This window comes from Physcomitrium patens, chromosome 6, assembly GCF_059467195.1.
Source record: "Physcomitrium patens ecotype Gransden chromosome 6, ASM5946719v1, whole genome shotgun sequence".
Lineage (NCBI taxonomy): Eukaryota > Viridiplantae > Streptophyta > Bryopsida > Funariales > Funariaceae > Physcomitrium > Physcomitrium patens.
In genome coordinates, this window is record NC_143415.1 from 13,958,202 (window position 1) to 13,978,921 (window position 20,720).

Here is a 20,720-nt window from a genome sequence, read left to right on the forward strand (position 1 = left end):
TTGTTTGATATTTGTTGATGTTGTTCCATATATTTATGAAGAAAAGAGATTGTGATATTACAATTTATGACCATTTTTAGAAAGTATTAATGTTTAAATAAAGGAAATTGTTAGGTAGACACCCTCCTTTTGCTGCGTGGACACCTACCTCTGTCACATCGTTGCTGCAAGTTTTTTAATAAAGTAAACACTAGTAAGACTAAATGACATAAAATTAAAAACAAAAAACAACATCAATTCACAACATGGAAACATCAATGATACAAAAGTTAAGCAAAGTAAATAAATTAAGAGAGATGTGCACTTGGTGGTTTGTTTTATTTGCTTTGATTAGCTTTTGTGCCGGTAATGCTCTTGTGTTTGTTGTGGGTTGTTTCTATACCTTTCAACCTCATTTTTGTTCAGCTTATTTAAAAACTTATTGTAGTAATGTGATATAAGTTATGAACTTGATAAAAAATTACAGACATGTTTTTGGAATGATCAGTGCCTTTTTTTAATGGCAAGACATCAGTTGTAAATTTTTGCAGTTAGTTTTGATATAGGGTGATCTTGGATTGGACTTGCAAAGCAGAACAATACAAGTGGCATCAAAGTCAAAATCATGCAAAAATCATCGTTCTTTGCAACCTTTCTAGTTTTTTTTCAAATACAACCGTCCAATCAAGCTAGGAGAAAAAAAAAATGAGGAATTGTAGAACTCTCAACTGCTTCAAATTGATGTTGAATTTCAGTATTATACTATAATAATCCAACATTTTAGAGGGTAAGTTTGTTAGATTAGTTGCACGAATGACTTAGAGTGCTTTATGAACTGACACCAAAGTTCAGTTAAGAAGCTTAGGAGAGGGGTTTGAGGATCCCGGCGCCATTATTTATGCAAAAGAGAAAAAGCCTCATAAGTCACTCATGAAAGGGAGAAAATAGAGGTGCCAACCTTTACAATGGAATTGTACTAAATTTTAGAGTTCAAAATCCACTACTTAATCTACATCCAGGCTTAGTGAGTGTCTAATTGTGCGCAATAAACTCCGTGAGCCGCCAAAGTGATACTTGTGTGACAACACAATTTCAGCAATTTTTTGTTTCAAAAGTCCCATTTCTCCAATTGTAGTTCGGCCTCACCCAGGTCTTTTTGAGCTTTTTTCCGCCTGTAAAAAATAGGACAGTCTCGGCTGCAATGCAACAAAGGCTTATTCAGTGAAAATTTTTAAGTGCAACTGGTGATCAATACTTGTAATTGAGCGGCACATGATGACAAGGGTGGCAAATGACGGGAAATGTTCCAGTAAAAGCTTAGTAATTGAGTGAAACATCAAGGACATACCTCGTGCATAAAACATCTTGGTGCAAGGAGCCTTGGCAACGTTGACATTCTGTCCACAGCCTTCCAAACAGCTGTTCCAGATCTCTCACTGACATCCAAATAAGTTATCACATTCAAATTAGTGGAGGGTACTTGAGTAGACTTAGTCACAATCAGTAGCCACACCAAACCAAAGGAATATGTAAGACTTAGTTTTTATATGCGTCGGGTCATCTACACAACTAATTAACGTGTAAAACACCGAATACATGTAAGTCGGATGACAATTATAATAATAACCATGCGTAAATATTAGATAGATTATCTAAATACGAAATTCACAGGAGTATTACAGATAAATTGAAGCTACCACTTTCAATTCCTACTAAAATGCTGCGGAGCGTCAATGGCTGCGTAAATACCGTTAGAAACTGTTTTCTGGTACAACTCAGCTTCGCGTCCCTGGCAGTGTTTGCACAGAATTTGGTTCTCCTCACTACGAAACAATATAGACGTGAGAAATCCCAAAGACCTCGAGGTAAATAACAATGACTTCAAGTCATCTCCTAAACAACTAAGCCAGCAAAATGTATACTGATATTAGAAGGAAATGCTAAGTTGACGCTCTACTCGGAAGGAGAAACATATCATTACAGTTCTACTTTTCGTACATCAGATCAATATTATGAGGCCCCATATCCTGTACAGATTAGAAGGATTATCATGAAGCATCCCCTTAAGAGATCAGGTAACTTACCTGATAGGAGTCCTACAACCAACGCAGCTAACACGCTTCTTAGCAAACTTCATTATACCGCCAGTGGAAGGTGTCGATATCGAGACTGACCGTGTATGCGATCCGTGAAGCAATTCCTTGCTTGCATTCTTAAGAATGGGATCAAAAAGACGTAGCAAGGGCTGACCATCAAAAGCACCGATATTTTAGCAATAAAGAAGCTTATGCAAAGCGTTATACTTTATATCATTAGAGCATCCAGTTTACCTGAATATTTTCCTAAGCAGTGAGAAAAAGCACTTCCAGAACCTAATCCTTGCCCTACGGTCCTTATGCCAGAGTTCCTAACTCACACATCAAAGTTTCTACACATGTGCCTGTAGACTGAATTCCTCTTGAAGGTTGCAACCATAAAGATCTATTATCTAGATCGAAGTAAACAAGATAGAATAAAGACCTTGCTCAGCTGATTTTCTAGGTAGTACTGTGGATCGATTGGAATGTTGTTCTCCAGTACATATATAGGATCTTCAGATTTCTCGTATGCCTGCAAAACAGTAGAAATCAAGAAGGCTGGTAGGATTCTAGTCAGAGATTCACAACATAAAAACACGTTCCTCTCTCCTTCAGGAGATAGACACTATATTTGTTACAATACACCAATGAAGGCTAGCATCTTCACGTGAATCTTCCACAAATGCAGCAGGTAAATTACAATGGTACCTTCGCACCCTTCGCTGCCTTGATGATAACGTAAGGCACACGATCACCAACGTTTGGAGCAGTTGCGGCGTCCCGCTGAATGAAGAACACACAGACAAACCATACGTTGTGTCATTTCGACCTCGTCACATCAACGCACTAGAGTGTACTTGATAATGTGAAATTGACGAGTGTTGACTAAAGATAGGTCACTGGAATCGTAACAGAACAACAACAGTCTTCGCAAATGCCTGCGAACCTTTTTGCCAAGGTATACTTTTTCTCTGAAAAAGTGTCAGAGAATATAATGATTACAACCCATTGACAGCAACGTAACCCATCTCACCTTGCGCATACGTTCGGCTAGCTCCACATGAGCAGCTTTATTTTCATAAGCATCTCCTGCCTTCGTCAAACCCTGCAGAATGAATAGCAAAGGCCAGCCTTATGAGATATTGAAGATGACACTGCGAAAAGCAGAGTAATTGTCCTTGTTAATGATCCTTGCCTAGCAGACAGACATTCGAGAATAAATAACAAGAGAAGCTAAAAAGACAAAAAGCATGAGCAGAATGTGCAGTCAGAACTGTTATCCGCACTTTCGTGATGACGAGAAGAGATAGATCCATTCGATTCATGAGTAGGTCTGAGATGGTATTCTTGACATATTGAATTGCTCCAGGAATGTCACGATCAATGAGAATTTTATGAAGACACTCTGTGACCAAGTTCTTCACGAGGAGACAGTTGTCCCTCCTGACTGTCTCAATCCCTGCATCCTCATTGTTTATGTCATGTATACGGTCAAATTTAATATCATTTGGTGTATTACTTAACAGATAATATAAAATGAAAGCTTCACAAAATGAATCTTCACTGATAGACATTCCGCTTAACTGAATTCAAAAATTAACAACCCTGCCTCATGACGTTGGCCAGTTGTCTTCATTAATACCTTTTGTATCCATTTTATCATATTTCTCCGGCTTGGTCCACAAGAGTCCCGCATATCTCTTCTTACTGATGAGCAAGTATGGCCAATAAACCTTCTCAAACTCCAACTTGATAGGCTGGTGAAACCACGAACATAAGATACACAAGTAGCAAATTCCTCCCTCAAAAACTGATAACACACAACAGAGCGAAGGTTCCCATCCACCAAGCGGCCGCTGGCTGAAAATTATACAAAACCTCTTGATCTTTCTTCAAGAAATTGAGAGAAGCAACTTGAGCAGCAGCACCTATCTCAATATGGAAGCTCTAAAACATTTGTCTAAAAAGATTTCATACTCAGAATGTATATCACTCAAACATTTCTTTTAGAGATTTTGTAAAAAGCCACAAAAACTACCTGTGTAAAGGTATCACTAATCTGCTGTGCTGCCTCCCTTCCCAGCTCCATGGCTTCGTGAACATCGGAAGTTCCAAACTGCACCATGACCGAGTCTGTGTCTCCATAAATAACCTAATTGTAAACACAAGTCACACAAGTAAAACAATACTCAAGGATAAGGAAGAGTATCTCAAGTGGTTCTTCACCCACTACTTCTGCATCTTGTTACTTCATAATCAACATGCTAGTAATTGAAAGAGGGTCCAAAAGCCAGAAAATTAGTACATAGAATAGATGCCTCAATCTCGTCACAATCTGATCAATTAAGCTCTGAACAGACGCTTTCTTCAGCACAAATATCATCCTCAAAACTATGAACAACAAGAGGTAAGAACTACTTAAATACTCTTCAGTGTCCTACCTCAGCATCATGACTATAACTGTTCGCTGTAGTGAATCTCTCTTGAACCAGTTTCTTTGTATGATCTATCATCTGCCGCCCTGTCACGCACACCCCACCCTAAGTCTATTAAAACACATTATAGATTAAAGTCGTGCTTAATTTCGTCCTTGATGATCACAAGCCACAAAAACCAGATGTCCGACAACAATTCAAATATACACGGTAGAATCAATTGTCCAGTAGTTGGAGAAGGGATAAAATTATTGGATATAAAAAACTTCCAGTTGTGAGGAATGAAATTAGCTGTTGCTTTAAATTCAGGGTTATTGACTTTACCAAAGCTGGTGACACTGGAGGAGATTTCAAGGCATGGCAGCTGCCCTATAGTTGCCCCCGTGAATCCATACACCGAGTTCGCACTGATCTACAATTATCCATGATAATGTTGAGAAAGACCATTCACCCTGGCCCAGTATGAGTATTTCTCTTCCGTCACTATACCGATGCAGAAAGAACGCACAGTAATATGCAAGTAATAGTTTGATACTTCCAAATATCTGTGTTCTCATTAAAGGCTAAAGCAGGTGTGTTGGAAGCACCTTAAGAGCAAGCTGCCGTCCATCTAGCACAGCTTTCTCCAGCGGATCAGTTGCTAACTGTTGGCAAGCAATGGATGCATCTCAATCTTTACGTGAATGATAAATCAACCCGAAACTAATGAATAAGAAATTAACCACAAATAGAAATCGAAGAAGACAGCCCTTCTAAAAGACTAGAAGCACAGAAAAGGTAACAAGGTCAACCTAGCAATGGAAGGCCACAACATGGCCAAACTATGCCTGAAGATACTCTACTGAATGCGAAACCATGTGACCAGCACACCCCAAAAGCATAATTAAAATTGAAGTAACCTTTAAATCAGCTTTTGCACGCTTGCGGGCTGCTAGTAGCTCTTCAAGGATCTCGGGCAGTATTCCCTATGACAATCAAACGACCACCTCAAGACGGTAAATGAGAAGATATGCTAACACATGAACTAAGAAAAGGGCATCTATCACAACGTTTCGAGACTGGGAACTTCCCAGTCCAGTTACAATGCAACTGCAATAACCTTTCCGAATCACAGATTAAGAAAGAAGGCTAGAGAGTTCATACATGATCAGTAACATGCTTCGGGTATCACAGCCCGGCAACATCGCGAAAATATAAAACAATCAGAATAATAAGCAAGTACTGCCCTTTGCACAAGAAATAAGAAACGTTATTGCAGTTTGAACACATTCTAACCTTTTCTAAGGAGGGTTTCACAAACATATCTCCAGATGGAGTTTTAGTCACTTGTTCTGGTTCTAATCTCAGATAGTGCTGATCCTCAGCCCTGACCTGGAAAGTTTTAAAGCAATCGCGTCAATATGCGCGTCTCAACGGGTAATATCCTAGATACACCAACGATGTACAATACAATAAGATGAAATTCAAAACACTAGCCGGAATCAAGCACAAAAATTGTGCATAACCAAAATATACAAAAACAGTACTTAACATCATAGAAGCCATTGTCTGACAATGGCTATGGAAACAACGGAGAGCCTCAGTACAACTGCATGTCGAAGTTGCATAACACGACTAGATGCAGAAGGTTACCAAAGTGCAGTAACAAAGGTTGTAGGCCATCATAATGGAGGGATACAGCGATGCGAAATCCAGCGTAGCAATTGGCTTGTCATAATACCCAGCTTTGGCATCCAACACCTGTCAAAACAAAACATGGTTAACTAGGAGAATCTGGTACGAGGGAATGACCTAGCAGATAGCTGCATACAAACTATTATAAGTACAAAGTCATTTCTCAAAAGTTGAACAAAGACTTACAGTGGCTCCTTCAAAACTTTCTCCTGATACTACTCCTTGTGATTTGACATTGGGCAACACAAAATTCCTCTGTTTAGCTTTTCTCAAGAGTTGTGATAAAACCTGCCAGAGATGACGGACAATCAAGTACTACAATATACATCGCTGACAAAAATCAGCAACACCCTCGAATAAGGTTGGTTCCAATTTTATAATGGAGCCCATAATTGAAAAGGATGTCTACTATCGCATTCAAGAAAAGAAGGATATTTTATACATTCAAGACATCCTACATAAGAATCATGAACCCAAAATTTCCCTACCGCACAATTTTAGCAAAGAAAATCCTAGGAGGATGTAGACTTAGCGTCATGATGCACCACCTTGATACTCTGACCTCTAGCAAGAAGAAAGGAGATAGGAACACCAGTAACACGAGCCATCTCAACATAATTGTATATATACATAAGCTTGTCCAGTAATCGCTGAGGAAGATAAGCGTCCTGTGCATAAATGAAGGTACCTCATGGTCAGTGTACGAGACGCACTCTTTATTAGGCTATGTACTCAAGTTGTTGCCAAAAAAATGGCCTACGCGGCCAGATAAACAACAAATACAGCTAATACAAGTTAAAGACCACTCATGTGACTAGATCAAGATACACATACCTTTAGACAATAAACTGCCAACCTTCGACGTGTTTCAGAATTTCCATTCTGCAGGTCGGATATGATGGAGTGATGCACGTCCTCCTTCTGCTTCCCATTATATATTAGCATTTGGAACCATTTCAGACAATCCTTTACTATTGCACGAGTCTAATACCATACATTTTAAGACTCGGTTGTAAATTCTGCTTCATCATGACGAAGTGATGGTACGGGGAGATTACCTGCTCTCCAAGAAAATGAGCAGAAACTGAGTTCAAAGAGTAGGAACTAAGTTTGTAATCCCTCTGCATGGCCTGATTACCAAGTTTCCGAATCGCATCAATTGGCAGACGACATAAGAAAAGATTTCAAACAAGTACCTAAGGGACGACAATAAACGTACTACATCCTGAGGACCACAGTATGCACGAGGGATCACTCCAATTCATGTTTACTATGGCACTTTTGACCACCTTGGAAAAAATCATTGTGGGCCAAAACACTCATCCATCCCCACCATATGCTATTTTAGCGTAGCAATGTACATCTGGCTAGGTACTAAAACCTCAGGCTTATGACACAAAAATAACAGATCACCTGAAGAAGATCAAATTGGACCCGTCCCTCTATGGTTAATTCCTTGCTTTCTCTGATACCGTATTGCCTGTAAAAATCATTCCGTACAATGCACATGAGATTCTGGTGGAGGAACATGCCATTCCTAAGATATTAATTAAGCCAACTAAACATACCTTGATGAAAAGGATGCGTCCTTCATACGAACTCGACTGTTCCTGATACGACCAAGTATCGGAAACTCCACCACGTCCAACTTCTCTGCCCTCTGCCGATAGCAAAACCAGAATAGCGAAAAATGAAAATTAAAAACAAAAAGGTAAGTATTACAATACTGTTTATGTAGATGTCGTATGCGAAAGACGTGATCCATGAATATGAGTACAAAACTTCAAGAGAACTTATGTTTGCAAGAGATAAAACCAGCACAGAGACCAGTGCGATCAAGAAAAGTTTCAGAAACGGGAGCACACCAAGAAAATGAACCAAATGATAGTGTAATTTATTCTGTACACAAATGTGCATAAACAAGTCAGAATCACCAAAGTAAGCAATTGATGGCCGCTTACCTCAATAAGATAGGGTAAGTCAAATTTACAAATATTATATCCAATAATAATATCTGGATCCACTTCTTTGACGAACTCCTGCGAAGCCACCACTACCATCAATTGCTGCAATGAAAACACTTAGTTGCAAAATTAAGCTTTATCTACTACACCACCCACACTAACGACCTTTTCTTTACCTATCATTTAGCACCAAGTGACTACAAAAGAAACTACTAGATTCTTTGGGTTGCTTACTCAGCGATCGTATATGTAATATGGGCACGTGCAAATTAAGCAAAGTTTATGCACTGATATATAATTAAGTAAGAACATCGGTTCAGGAAAATTTGCATTATGCTAAAGTGCACTGTCCTAACCTTCCAAGCAAGAAGGACCTCCTTTTCTGTATCGAAAGACATAACATCAGCACCAACAATGGGTGCGCACGACTTGAGAGTCATGACGTTCTTCACCATAGGTCGCTGCTCCCCTTGTACTGTAACCAAGTTGGCGATCTAGCCCAACCATCCCAGCCATAGAATACCACAGTCAAGGACATGCCAGATTCAATCGCCTCTTCACCAGCAATGTCATATAAACTACAGACAAGACCAAAGAACTGATTTCTTGACTGGCTGATGTGCAGGTACGAATGACGCTAAATTCTCCAGAATAATGGCAAGATTAACTTAGCCATTACTCAAACGCCAAGAGTTAAGTGAAATTGTAATAGATTTCCGTCCAATGATTGACGCTTTCCAAATAAGAGCTTCTAGCTCACATTAAAGCTTTGAAATTTACCTGAATGACAGGATCATGCTCTGGTTCTGGAAAATGGCCTTTTCTCCCTGCACACTCGATATCAAAGCTTAAAATTCGAAACGGGGCCATCTTTGAATATTGGCCTACTGCTGGATAGCTGACAATCTTGCTGTAGCTGCAACCGAAGTCAAGAAAAATTACCAATGCGGAAAACAGAGTGGGCATCCTCCAAAAAATCAACACATGACCCAATCCACCCTTCTGCTTAAATCTCAGGATTATCATGTTCAATGATTTTAAACATTCTTTCAGCAAATTCTAACCCTTCTTAGACTTTTGAAAATCATGGCACGGGTGGCAAGTGTTTGAATACAGCAAACTGAAGTAAGCATGGAAGAGTATTATCGTATACCATAAACACTAACAAAAGCTACAATTTGCAACAAATTCCACGCAGCTTGAAAAGTGAATTCAGCAAAAGCAAGCCCTCCTCTCAGAAGACTACTCTGCAGGAATGAGGATACTGTATGTCTAATTCCAACTGACAATAGGACAATTGCCTGGAGCTCTTCTGATAGGCGCCAACCGGAAGTTCAACCCAGTTCCCACCAGCAATATCGCAGTCAATCATGAAACGTAGTGCAAATAGTACATTGCTCTCATAGGTCAAGAAGCACCGTTGACCAATGCCATCTATATTGATCCCTTTTTCAAGAATTCCTAAAGCAAAGCAACACCAGACAGGTCAGAAATTAGTTTAAATACATGCAATAAGAGTAAGTTGAGAGAACGGCCTTTCAGTTGTGCTGTTGCGAAATCGAATGCACTGTATCTAGCATTCAATAAAGCAGAGAAACAAATGAGAGGTCTTAATGAACCTATCTACTTTAAATCTGGTCCTAGGCCATTTATTATCAACTGTGCCATTTTCACCCAGTCGATATTATATTGCAATATGAAAGAAAGGCATCCGAGTATTCAAACCTCTACAACCAGCCACCATAGTCGGCAGACCAACGAAGATCTTTAAGAAGGATCGCGCTTTCTGCACTTGGTAATACATTACACTACGCTTTTGCACAACCTCGATCTTGGTAACGAAAGTCTGCGATTTGCTATTTCTATTTGCCTCTCGCATGCGAGTCTGTCACCCGTACATTTTACATCAGCCCGCACTTAGTGTGTAACCATGATAATCGGTCTCTTACAAAAACATCCTACAAACTGATGTCCTAACCATTTAAACTCTTGACTGCCCATTTCAAAACCAAATCATGACTGCATTATCTACTAATCAATTGATGAGTGAACTTCAGTGCGAATCAAGATACTACAGCTTGTCCATACCTCACATTTATAAGCACTTATAAGCACCATATTACCAGATACACAAATGAAATTTCTCACCTCCAATGTACTACGAAGTTTTGGAACATCATCTGGTCCAATGCCATCGACACAGCTGATGTAGAAATAGGGTTCAAAACCATGCACATTGCAACATACACTATTCCCTACACCAATATAAACAACAGCAGCAATTCAGTGTCGCACCGAACTCACGAAGTGACGGACAGTAGATACAGAGCAGTACTCTAAAACCCTACTGTTTAGTTAAGATTACTAACTCTCTGGGAAGGCGGCACCTACGACACCTTAAAAAACAACAATCGTCGGTTAATGAAGATGTTTTCCAGTGCTCACATCCTCCTTTGATGAAGTTCTCCTCAAGAACAAGATCGATCAATGTGGATACAAAAGTTCTAGAGAATTCGAAGACTAAAAACTAGGATAGGCGAAACTACAAGTCACTCCCTTAGAAGAGAAATTTTCACCTTCTTGCGTCACTCCAAACATGCGGAGCACTGCGGCTGGTCCACTTCTGTAAGGACAGAGTTCTTTGTGGCTTTCCCCGATGATGTAATCAATCTCAAGCTGCTGGAACACTGAAAAAAGAGTCATTTACGTTGTAAGAGAAGGTACTAAGCCGGTTCTCTTTCCATCACCTTCAGAAAAAATCACGTCGACGGTTGTGTCGCCCAATGACTAGAAACTGACTCACAATTCTGCATAATATACTGCCTCATCGCTCAATTTCCACATTGGAACATATTTCGAGTACATTATTTTACTCGAGCACGGACAGCTAGTGTGTGTGCAGCGTGAGAGAAGCGCGTACCTATGCTGCTCTTTTGAGTGTTCAAGCTCGAAATAGCGGGGCGTCTCCATTTGGTAAAGAGTGCAGCTCCTGCAGCTCTGGACTCCTGCAACTCTTCCTCACGCAAGAGGGTCTCTTCTAAAAACACGTCCTCGTCTTCTTCCTCCATCACATCGGGTGACACTGTAGATGGCGGTGGCATCTCTTGCCCCTTTGCTTGTAGCCGCTTAGACGGCGGAAAATTTCCATGGGCACCAATCCGTTTCTTTGCATCCATAATGCTGCCCTTCCCCTAAAACCCAAAGACCCCAAAAAAATTACCTCACAACACCCTCCCTGCTGCTAAACCTCTCTCGTCATTGATTCAATGGCCTACTCTTCACCACGATCATGCACCCCCAACTTCGGAGCCTCTCAACCCCACACTCCTCCCAAAAATCTGATCAACAGTAATGTTTCGCAAGCAATCTCTGTAGTCAGCAACTGAGACCAGCGCAAAATCACCAATTACTACAACACAATGTGTTGTAACATCTACCATTCATCAAATTCTTAGAAGTAGAACGACAAAGTAGCCTAGAGCAGGGCAAGCTGGAGGAAGGAAGCTTCAAAGCGGCATCCCAGAGACCCACAGATTGAACTGGGTGCCAAGGATGGAGTAGGTTGTGCAAAAAACGATTTCATCAATGTCACTGTTCACGAAATGCAGATCTGCTTTCCCGCCATGAGTTGAACAAGGTTAGTTCGGGAGTCGCAAGGGGGATGAATGTTGGAAGGGGGTTAGCACAACGAAAGTTTGCGCACACTTCCAGTGCACTGCAGGCTTGTTGCACGAGAACAGAGCCCTTGTTCTCGACCGAGCAGCGTCAGTGGGTTAATGCCGAAATCGAAAGATTTTGCATTCGGATCGAAGAACGTTCTGGATCGGTGCCGATCTTGCAGTAGATTTTTGCTACTTTTTGTTCGCTTGAGAGAGTGTGGCTGTCAGTCGGTGGGACTATCGGGAATTTGAATTTGGAATCAAAGGAGGACAATGGTAAAGGCCCAACATTCCATCAATCACGATGTGAGTGATTAGATGGGCAGAGGCGGCGTGGACAATGGAGACTCATGTTGCCAAGCTTCGAAACTCGATGCCACGCATCACAAGATCCTTCCTCACCATCCCCCTCACCATAACCCTAAGTAGGAGTAGGAGTAGTAATAGTAGTGCAGGAGTGTGTTAGTGCACCCTTGCTTTCTCTTGCACCACCGCTCTTCTAGTTGAACGAATTTCAATGCATTGTGGACTTCATCTTGTAATTGTCGTGTTTTTTCTGATCGATTTTGAACCCACTTTCTAGCAAAAAGCATCTCTACAGAAATGCGCATTTTGCAAATTGTTTTTTTAATGCTGGAATCCGGTTATCTGGTCAACCTCGGTAAAAAAACAGTGTCAATGTATTGCGGTGCAGTACTCAGTTGGGTTGCATTGTCTTGCGGTGCAGTACTCAGTTGGGTTGCATTGTCTTGCGGTGCAGCACTCAGTTGGGTTGCATTGTCACTAACAAAGTATGGGAATTTTGCTGACGAGTTCTTTTCCAAAATATGTGGGTTTTTTTGCAGATGATGTCAGATGGACAAATGCAGAACATTTTTCACTTGTTTCTCATTCCAACCTCTGGCTTCTCCATTAGTTCTTCTTCAACATGGAATCTCTTCCTTGAATGAATTGTGATTTGGTCTTCCATCCAGGTCAGGGTATGTATCATATAGTGATATAGTAGTTATTGATTGTAAATTCCAATTGGACTTGAATTATTGTAAATTTAATCTTCTAAAATGACATGTCAAATATTCTCTTTTTGTTGATGTCATATCTTTGTAATGTGTTTTTAAACCTCATGTTTCTAATATAACCCTCGAGTTGTTTGGTTGAACTCTTTTTGTGATGTTTTTTATTTTATTTTTTCTAATCCTTTTTTCCTCGACATTTTTTTAAAAACCACAATGATGTATGGTAGCCAAAGTGGATGTGAAAACATTTCAAGAAGGTCTCCTGTTATATGAATAAATAACCACTTTGATCATAACAATTAACAAATTTTTCTAAATAATTTATAGACACTTCAGACTTTTCTTTTCTTTTCTTTTGAATTTTTTTGAAAAAATATTTATATAAAAACAAAAATTGTTGTGACTAGAAATTGACTGTATGAAGAAAAGAAATTACAATTTTGAAATTATGACTTGATTCTGAAGATTCTTTTTGAAGGGACTCGTTTGCATTTATATAAAAGAGTAATATTGAGTGCCAAATCAAAGACATGGACTCTATGAGTGTATAGTATTTAGATTATCAAAATAATCGGACTATATTTCTTTAAAATAAGGGTGAACTCAAGCTTGTGAGCACATTCTGACGACACATATATAACACCTTATACTAAAAATAAAAATAAAAATAATTAGATAATTAAGTGCAAACTTCGAAAATTATTGTCATTCAAAGAACCAAAAAAATATATTTTTATTATAAGATTGCCTTCAAAGTTTTCCAACATCATCTACTGATTCATTGAGAGGCTATTGCTAAGTGTAGGAAAAAAGAAAAAAAAAAAAGAAAAAAAAAAAAGAAGAAGGAAGCTCACTAGTTTCTAAAGAGATTGTTATGCCTAAGTATTCCTAATGAGTTTGAATAATATTCATTTCGGTAATTCCACTCAAAATTCGATTGATCGATTCCCATCCCGTACCTTTCCTTGCAGAAATAGCAGTATAGCTTGGAGTGCTATAAGCCGGACGCTTCTACAGTAGAAGAGGAGGTTGAGAAATACAATAAAATATAATGAAATACAAACTTACACTTACACATACAATCCCAATGTTGGACTCGAGAGAACGGACTGGAATTGTATTGGGAGGGGGGAGGGCACGTAGTTCAGAAGCTAAGTAGGAAAAGTTTCAACAAGACGAGTGTTGACGAAGGTAGTGTAGCACGGGAGAAGGTCAGACAGGGATAGAGAAGCTAAGTAGGAAAAGTTTCAACAAGACGAGTGTTGACGAAGGTAATGTAGCACGGGAGAAGGTCAGACAGGGATAGATTGCCTTTTGTTACGAGGTACATGGGGCGGCCACTTCGCGCGCAAACGCTCATCTCTTCCGGGCGTCCCTGTGTTGATTGAGGGAGAAATCTTCGGATGTGTCTCCCCTCCCTTATTTGTAGGCTAGTCGAGCCACTAGCCACTGGAAACGATATGGGATTTATGCCATTAGGACTCGCACCAACGAGGCACTGCCGAGCAGCACAGTCGGGGGGAGGGGGGGTCACATTCCAACCATGCTTTGGATGGGTGGAGAAGGAGGCTGGGTGCAGTCAGGCCAGAAACTGGCTGTTGCTGCTGCTGCATGATCTGTGTAGATTCCACTTGGTGAGCAATGTGGGAGTGGGATGCTGAGAAATCAACCTAGGGTTTTGTTGCAATACCATTGTTATGTGTGGGTTTGTTGTTGCGTTACCATGGTGCGACCATTGTCGATTTTTTTTAATTTTTTTATTCTAAGATTCAATTCACACATTTGCTAGGTTTAGTGTTGGGTTGTTAAAGAGCAATTGTTGGATTTAGCGTTCAGTTAGACTTTAGATATACAGTAAAATTTGTTTTCAAAAGAAATAATTTAAACTATTTGCTGAACTACAAGCACTTAGTTTCCAAAAAGCATTCGTCTTTTAGATTGAGGCCATTATGTGTATGATTAGGTTTCTTGAAGTAAGTTTCATATTAATGCTTATTTAATTGATTATTTGTTTCATTTTTAATTTCTTTTTTTTCCCTTCTTTCTTCCTATGTGTGTGTTTTGCGTTGGCCTATTCAATATTTGAAAAATTCTTATGTCATGACTTGTGCCCAACTTGTCATGTATTGATACTATCTTTAGTGTGCTACACTCTCCTGAGACAAGTTTCCTCTTGACATGAAAAGACCTCGATGGGTGTTTGTGCCATAACCTCGTCCACAATTCATGTATGAGTGAACGTCTGACCAAGAATTAGTTCAAATAGTGCTTCACAAGTAGGCCAGTAGGAACATAGTAAGTGTTTCATAGCAAGATGAAATGTATACTAGTTAACGATCTCGCGAACTGCATACCTCTGCACCGTGAAGTCCGCATTAAGGATGTGCCGGACAAAACATTTTGTGTCTAGAAGGACCAGATGATTACAAAATAAATTTCTGTTTATTTACAAGAGCAGAACATATTCACCACCGTTGAAACGACACAAAAAAACCATGTGCAGACTTCACTCTTTGTCTGAAAGGTAGTGTTCATTTCCAATTCAACAGCGTTCGTCTCAATAGTCTCAAAGTAAGGGTTCAGTAACGACGAATAATATACAAAGGACCGCAGTCCATGGCAAAATTTCAAGAACTTGAACACATCCAGGGCAATATTCTTGTGCAAGCCTGACATGCTTCGAGACTCTTCACTCAACGTTGACCTTGGCAGGTACAGGCAAGCCATGAAGACAACGCATCAGAAGAAATCACCTGTAATGGAAGTGTAAAATGAAGATAACAGCTTGCAGATCACAAAACGCCGATCAACGGATGTGCGAATTCGTTCTTTCTATTACGCACAGAGGGCTTGCATAAACTCTAGCTTGACCACTGAAGCAGACCGATGTTAAGCCTTATTATTGAGGGTCTAAATCACTCCCCGTCGGGATAATTTTCTCAGCATGGGCACTGTTCTCATGGAGCCACCCATCTTCAAGGGACTTGGTCCTGTTCGATTAGATGATTAGATGATTAGATGCTGCCAGCACCTCCATGACGACTGTTGGTGGACATGTTGTAGCAGTCCGAAATGAAACTTCCAGCACGGTGTCCATAGCAGCTACCAATTGACGGAGTTGGGCATTCAGAGACGAAGCTGCCACGAGAGGATGAATTAGGACTGTTGATCATACTTGTTGTCAAAGGAATACTCGCAGTCCCATCTAAAATGCGTCGTATTTCACCCATAGTTGGCCGTAGGTCTGGGAGAATTCTAGTACAAAGCAACGCAATTTGCGCACACAGGATAACTTGCTTCATGTCAAAGACACCTCTCAGCCGTGGATCCACAAGTTCTGATGGATCGTCAGCTTTCGCAAGCACTTGTATGCAGGAGAAAAGTTGCGCTTTACCTTAATCACATTGGCAAACACACATTCAACTTGGTAAATTACGGATATTAACCCTAAAACATGTGAAAATAAAGGGCCTCAATAAGGCCCTGTGGCAAAATACGGTTCCAAAAGTCAACTCATCAGAACGGCACAGGACGAGGACAGGGAGTACGCACCGGGTGTCTCAAGAACCTGTCGACCTTTGATGAGAACCAAGAGAAGCATTCCAAAACTGAAAACATCACTTTTATCAGTCAGCTTCCCAGTCAGTGTGTAGTCAGGGTCTACAAACATTTGTGCTCCAACATGGGTCTGCTCAAAGAGGCCAATTTTAGCAAGACCAAAATCACCAACTCGTGCAGTGAAATTTCTGTCAAGAAGGATATTGCTGGGCTTCAAGTCCTTGTGGATAATGCGCGGTGTGCAGTGCTCATGAAGATACTCCAACCCGCAAGCTGTTCCCAGGGCGATACTGTACCTTCGACTCCAAGGCAATAGGTAGATGTCATTACTGAGCAGAGCGTCTAGGACAGAACCGTTAGACATGTACTCATACACTAGTAGACGCTCTCTACCTCGGGATTCTTTACAATATCCACGGAGGGGCAACACATTCGGATGCTGAATAGTCCCAACAGTTAGGACCTCCTTCCAGAATTCGGCATCCCCACAGTCTCGGGCCTTCACAAGTTGTTTGACGACCATACATGAGCCATTCGCGAACCTGCCTTGGTAAACACTTCCAGAGCCACCGCAGCCAAGTAGCCGGTTGTCATGAAATTTGTTTGTTGCCTCCTCCAGCTCTTGGTATGTGAACACCCTGCATTCGACCGACTGAATCTTTGACGAAGAAATCTTGCTCTTGATCATTCGATTCTTCGATTGCCTCCGCCAGCAGCAAAACATTACAATGAGGAAGGTGAAGAGGATGACACTGAAGGGGATTACACCCACCAAAATGTACAAGACGATAGGGTTTTGTTGAACCCAGGACGGGCAGGTTCGAAGATCAAGTTCAGTCATGTTCTGGCACTCACTCAAAGAACGCATGTTCGGCAGCAATCGACAACCCCCATACTCAAAGAAACAGTTATGTTCCCAGCTCGAATTTTTTATGTCGGCACGATCAGTGATGGGAATAGTGTCATTGAAGTAATTGTAAGAGCAATCAACGTGACGGATATCAGGAAAGCCATCGAAAAGCTGTGTAGCAACTTCTCCTAAAAGTTGGTTCCCGTGTAAATCTCTGAAAATAATCAAGAGAAAACCTCAAGGTTAGACCTTCCTCAGCAATGTCTGGGTGGGCGCTGGAGCCAGAGCATTCCAGGCACGGTGAGGATGTTATATGAATAAGACGTTTAGAATTAATCTTCGATTCCCTGATAGCCTTCAAGGCATATGTAGACATGAAATAGTGCTAGTCTGAACGTCACATACAGAGCAAGAACATCACTGGAACAAAAAAGCCACAGTAAAATTGTAGTAGATACATTTTTGCACAAGACCATGAGGCGTGTGCAGTTGTGAACAAACTTACAGAGACAGCAAGTTAGATAAGCCTCCCAGGATGAAAGGAATCTTTCCAGTGAGATTACTGTTCGACAAATCCCTGTAGTTAGGTGTCATAAAAGTGGGCTCAGCAATTACCTCATCCAAATTTCATTAAAGAAGAGACACTATGGTACACGGCTTCATAAAGAACTTACAAAAGCTTCACATCGAATTTCATATACGGCTAATTTACCCTTCTAAAAATAGTAAATTATATGTAGTATGCGTGATGAGAGCAGAGTAACATGGCTGTAAGAATACAAGATTGCATGAGTAATATGCTCATAAACTGCGAGAGAAACCACTTCAAGTGACATGCAATCAAAAAGCAGGAAAGAGATCTTACAAGCTTATAACTTTGCAAGAAGTGTTTGAAATGCGACATTTTTTCGGAAACGTGATAGCATCTTTGAGTGCACACGTGATGCCAGGCCATGGCCCGTCACAAGGATCCACACTTTCATTCCAGCGACTCACTTTATTGGTTCCTACGCTCCAGATGTCTTTCAACTGCGTCAGCACAGCAGCTGGAGCACAGGCGTTTCACAACCATCAGCACCTAATTGCACCTAATTCTGCTTTCAACTTCCCAGCTTTTCACCTCAGAAAATCTATATTCCTAACAAGGGTTGGCATTAATGGAACAAATTAAGAGGAGTTCGGAACAAATCGTCTAAAAAGATGCTGAGCATATTCAGATTTGTCAGTTTCGTACAAAAAAGGATTTTGTGAATCAAATAAAACTTGGTTTGATATGACATACAAGAGCACGTATCTTAATGGCATCAACTAAAGTACCAGATAAGACGCTGATGCGGTTTTATCCAAAAAAAGACGTTAGAATTGAAGGATTCTTCATCGTTTACTGAAAAAATATATCTCAGATCCACAAGGACTCAAGAACGAAACTATTCAGAACTTGGGTACAGTTACAACGGCCAAGAATTAATGATCCAGAACTTGGTTTGATCACTACCCACCTTCCTGCGGAGTGGCTGAAACTGCAGCTTGGTAAAGGCTCAGAAGCGCCGGAATGACCAGGAGCAAGTGCCACAGCCTCCCAGGCATTCTCGCACGTCTGATGCTCCGACCTTGATCGGCGGTGACAATGTTGCCTGTGTAAGCAAGGCATACGATTTTGGAGCGTGAGTTGTAAACATGGCATTGCCTGTAGCATAAGGGCTAAAAACTTCCAGTGAGAGTCAGTGGATGAAGAGCATACACCATCAGTGTATCACAGCTGACAATGCAGCTGGTTTGACCATGACAAGTCAACAAGAAGCAGGAAAACCTACATGATAGATGCTATCAATGCGCACCTGCAATTGCAGCAGCCCTCGAACTCAGATTTACGACCCGTTAAAATGAACCGCCCCCTCCAGTGGGACCGACGGCGGATGTGAAGAGAATCTGCCTTTGTCCATTGTTGCCTTGACCGCTCAGCCAGCGCCACCAACACCAGCACCAAACGTCTCAAGTTTCTCTAAGAAACCTTCAATTCTAGGAACCAGATGTTCAATGAAACCTTGCAGAATATATCAATCCAATGTCGCAGTGGCCCTTATATTGAGTTCCGTGCATTTGCAAGTGTGACGGGAAGCTGCTTGTCGATGCCCTTGAAGGTTCGTCAAGGGGAAAGACTGCAGTGGATCATCAAATTTTCACAGGGCGGTTGTATATACCTGTCGGTGCGCAGACAAAAGCACGTGTTAATGCAACAACTTCATTAATGTATACCAATGTCACACTGCTCTCGTTTGCTGGAATACAAACCGTGAGGTCCAACTCATAATCGCGCACGAGAGCCAACCTCCTACGCATTGGTGGCAGAATAACCAAGGGACATTACACAAACCCATCCATGTTCACACATCGGAAGGCGTAATGTACAAAAACAGACATTGCAACCCAAACCGACAGCACCATCGACTTTTCCAACACTAATGGCGGAGCAAATCGAAACCGAACACATCACCAAATTAAACCACAGAAACCTTCAAAAACTCGCTTCCACCCTCGGCACTGATCCCCTGAAGATGATCACCGCAGACCAACAACCATCACTCCAGCCGCAATGTCGACATCAAACATTCCATACCAAAGTTACTCCCCACTCCTGCCAACTCCTTCTAACCACTTCAGGTGCAATGGTTTCCAATGTACCGCTTCTGAGGCAAGGACGCAGCAAAGCTGGCACCAAGTGAACGATCACACCAGCAACCACCAGCCGATGCGGAGACGGAACCAATGAGCAAAGAGCAATGGCACTGGAGAGAAACAGGGCACGCAGAGCATTGACAGAAGGACGAGTATAGCACGGCATTGTCTGCACTGGTGAGCTATGGTGAGCCCCTCTCCCCCCTAGGTGCTTCGAGTTCCTTCCCCCCTTCCCCCCCCCCCCTCCCTGCGCTTTACTTAGTTCCCCACTCCTGACATGCGTTCAGAGCCCTGCTGACACCAATGCTCCAGAGATAATCTGTAGCAGCAATAGCAGCAGGAGGAGGAGGAGAAGCACTCTCTCTCCCACACAAACAAACACCAGCAACAGCACTGCAAAGGGATCAGCAGTGCTTCTTCACCATCTCCGATGAGGACTCAACGAGAGAAATACGACGATTCTGCTACTGTTACTGCTACTGCTAGTGCAGGGAGGGGAATGGAACAATGTCGCGTTCCAAATTAATCCTCTGCAAAAAGTGGCTCCAAACACGGAAATTCGAATTGAATAGGATTTCTGGAACCACAATGTCCGACGACGATTTGACACTCCTCCCCATTCCAAAGTTAAATTAAACACAGTTCCCGAGCGAGTCTCGGCAGGAGGAGGAGCTGGGTTAATGAGGGTGTGGATTAGTGAAAACATAGTAGCGCTAATCGATCGGGTAGGAGCGGGTGATTAGAGAAGCGGGTGGAGGGGGGGAGTCAATTGGGAATCTCAGTCAGACCCGCCATATATAGTCGGGTTCTGATGACGACCCGTGGCTTTTT

At 41.4% G+C, this 20,720-nt stretch overlaps 2 protein-coding genes across 9 annotated transcripts; both read right to left on the minus strand.

The window, feature by feature from the left end:
- Positions 1-871: 871 nt before the first annotated feature.
- On the minus strand, positions 872-11,650 carry LOC112283483 (DNA polymerase delta catalytic subunit). Of its 5 annotated transcripts, none has more exons than XR_016503403.1 (30): positions 11,051-11,650; positions 10,707-10,817; positions 10,279-10,385; positions 9,856-10,015; positions 9,396-9,591; positions 8,911-9,046; positions 8,487-8,624; positions 8,128-8,205; positions 7,735-7,826; positions 7,580-7,646; positions 7,225-7,296; positions 7,001-7,087; positions 6,715-6,834; positions 6,353-6,454; positions 6,125-6,232; positions 5,768-5,863; positions 5,392-5,457; positions 5,080-5,136; positions 4,817-4,904; positions 4,499-4,578; positions 4,096-4,209; positions 3,700-3,814; positions 3,344-3,516; positions 3,091-3,162; positions 2,766-2,840; positions 2,500-2,615; positions 2,064-2,224; positions 1,729-1,802; positions 1,328-1,415; positions 872-1,175 (listed from the first exon to the last, which is right to left on the minus strand). XR_016503403.1 is itself a non-coding variant. In XM_024522176.3 (30 exons), the coding sequence occupies exons 1-30, from the start codon at positions 11,304-11,306 to the stop codon at positions 1,088-1,090; spliced, it is 3,267 nt and encodes a 1,088-aa protein (XP_024377944.1). In that variant the 5' UTR covers positions 11,307-11,650; the 3' UTR covers positions 872-1,087. The 5 variants fall into 5 exon arrangements, 3 of the variants coding, with proteins under 3 accessions (XP_024377944.1, XP_024377943.1, XP_024377945.1); XR_002970119.3 differs by having other exon boundaries at positions 3,332-3,516; XM_024522176.3 differs by having other exon boundaries at positions 2,500-2,589.
- Positions 11,651-15,228: 3,578 nt separating this feature from the next.
- Positions 15,229-20,332, minus strand: LOC112283484 (putative serine/threonine-protein kinase PBL26). Of its 4 annotated transcripts, none has more exons than XM_090251355.1 (7): positions 19,727-20,292; positions 19,052-19,414; positions 18,713-18,847; positions 18,079-18,259; positions 17,719-17,775; positions 16,358-17,427; positions 15,229-16,199 (listed from the first exon to the last, which is right to left on the minus strand). In XM_090251355.1, the coding sequence occupies exons 3-7, from the start codon at positions 18,798-18,800 to the stop codon at positions 15,820-15,822; spliced, it is 1,776 nt and encodes a 591-aa protein (XP_090107481.1). In that variant the 5' UTR covers positions 18,801-18,847; positions 19,052-19,414; positions 19,727-20,292; the 3' UTR covers positions 15,229-15,819. The 4 variants fall into 4 exon arrangements, with proteins under 4 accessions (XP_090107481.1, XP_024377949.1, XP_090107480.1 ...); XM_024522181.3 differs by having other exon boundaries at positions 15,318-16,199; positions 17,719-17,790; positions 19,896-20,332; XM_090251354.1 differs by having other exon boundaries at positions 15,318-16,199; positions 17,719-17,790; positions 19,831-20,296.
- Positions 20,333-20,720: the final 388 nt, after the last annotated feature.

Bases quoted from the DNA above. Each gene is read 5' to 3' on its own strand.
- LOC112283483 (XM_024522175.3), bottom strand. From the start codon at position 11,306: ATGGATGCAAAGAAACGGATTGGTGCCCATGGAAATTTTCCGCCGTCT. The intron at 6,835-7,000 runs GTATGTGTATCT...ATTTATGCACAG, and splicing joins TGGCAGTTTATTGTCTAAAG to GACGCTTATCTTCCTCAGCG. The intron at 3,815-4,095 runs GTAGTTTTTGTG...TGGTTTCACCAG, and splicing joins TTAGTGATACCTTTACACAG to CCTATCAAGTTGGAGTTTGA.
- LOC112283484 (XM_024522181.3), bottom strand. From the start codon at position 18,800: ATGCCTGGGAGGCTGTGGCACTTGCTCCTGGTCATTCCGGCGCTTCTG. The intron at 17,428-17,718 runs GTAAGTTTGTTC...GATTATTTTCAG, and splicing joins TTATCTAACTTGCTGTCTCT to AGATTTACACGGGAACCAAC. The intron at 16,200-16,357 runs GTGCGTACTCCC...AATGTGATTAAG, and splicing joins ACAGGTTCTTGAGACACCCG to GTAAAGCGCAACTTTTCTCC.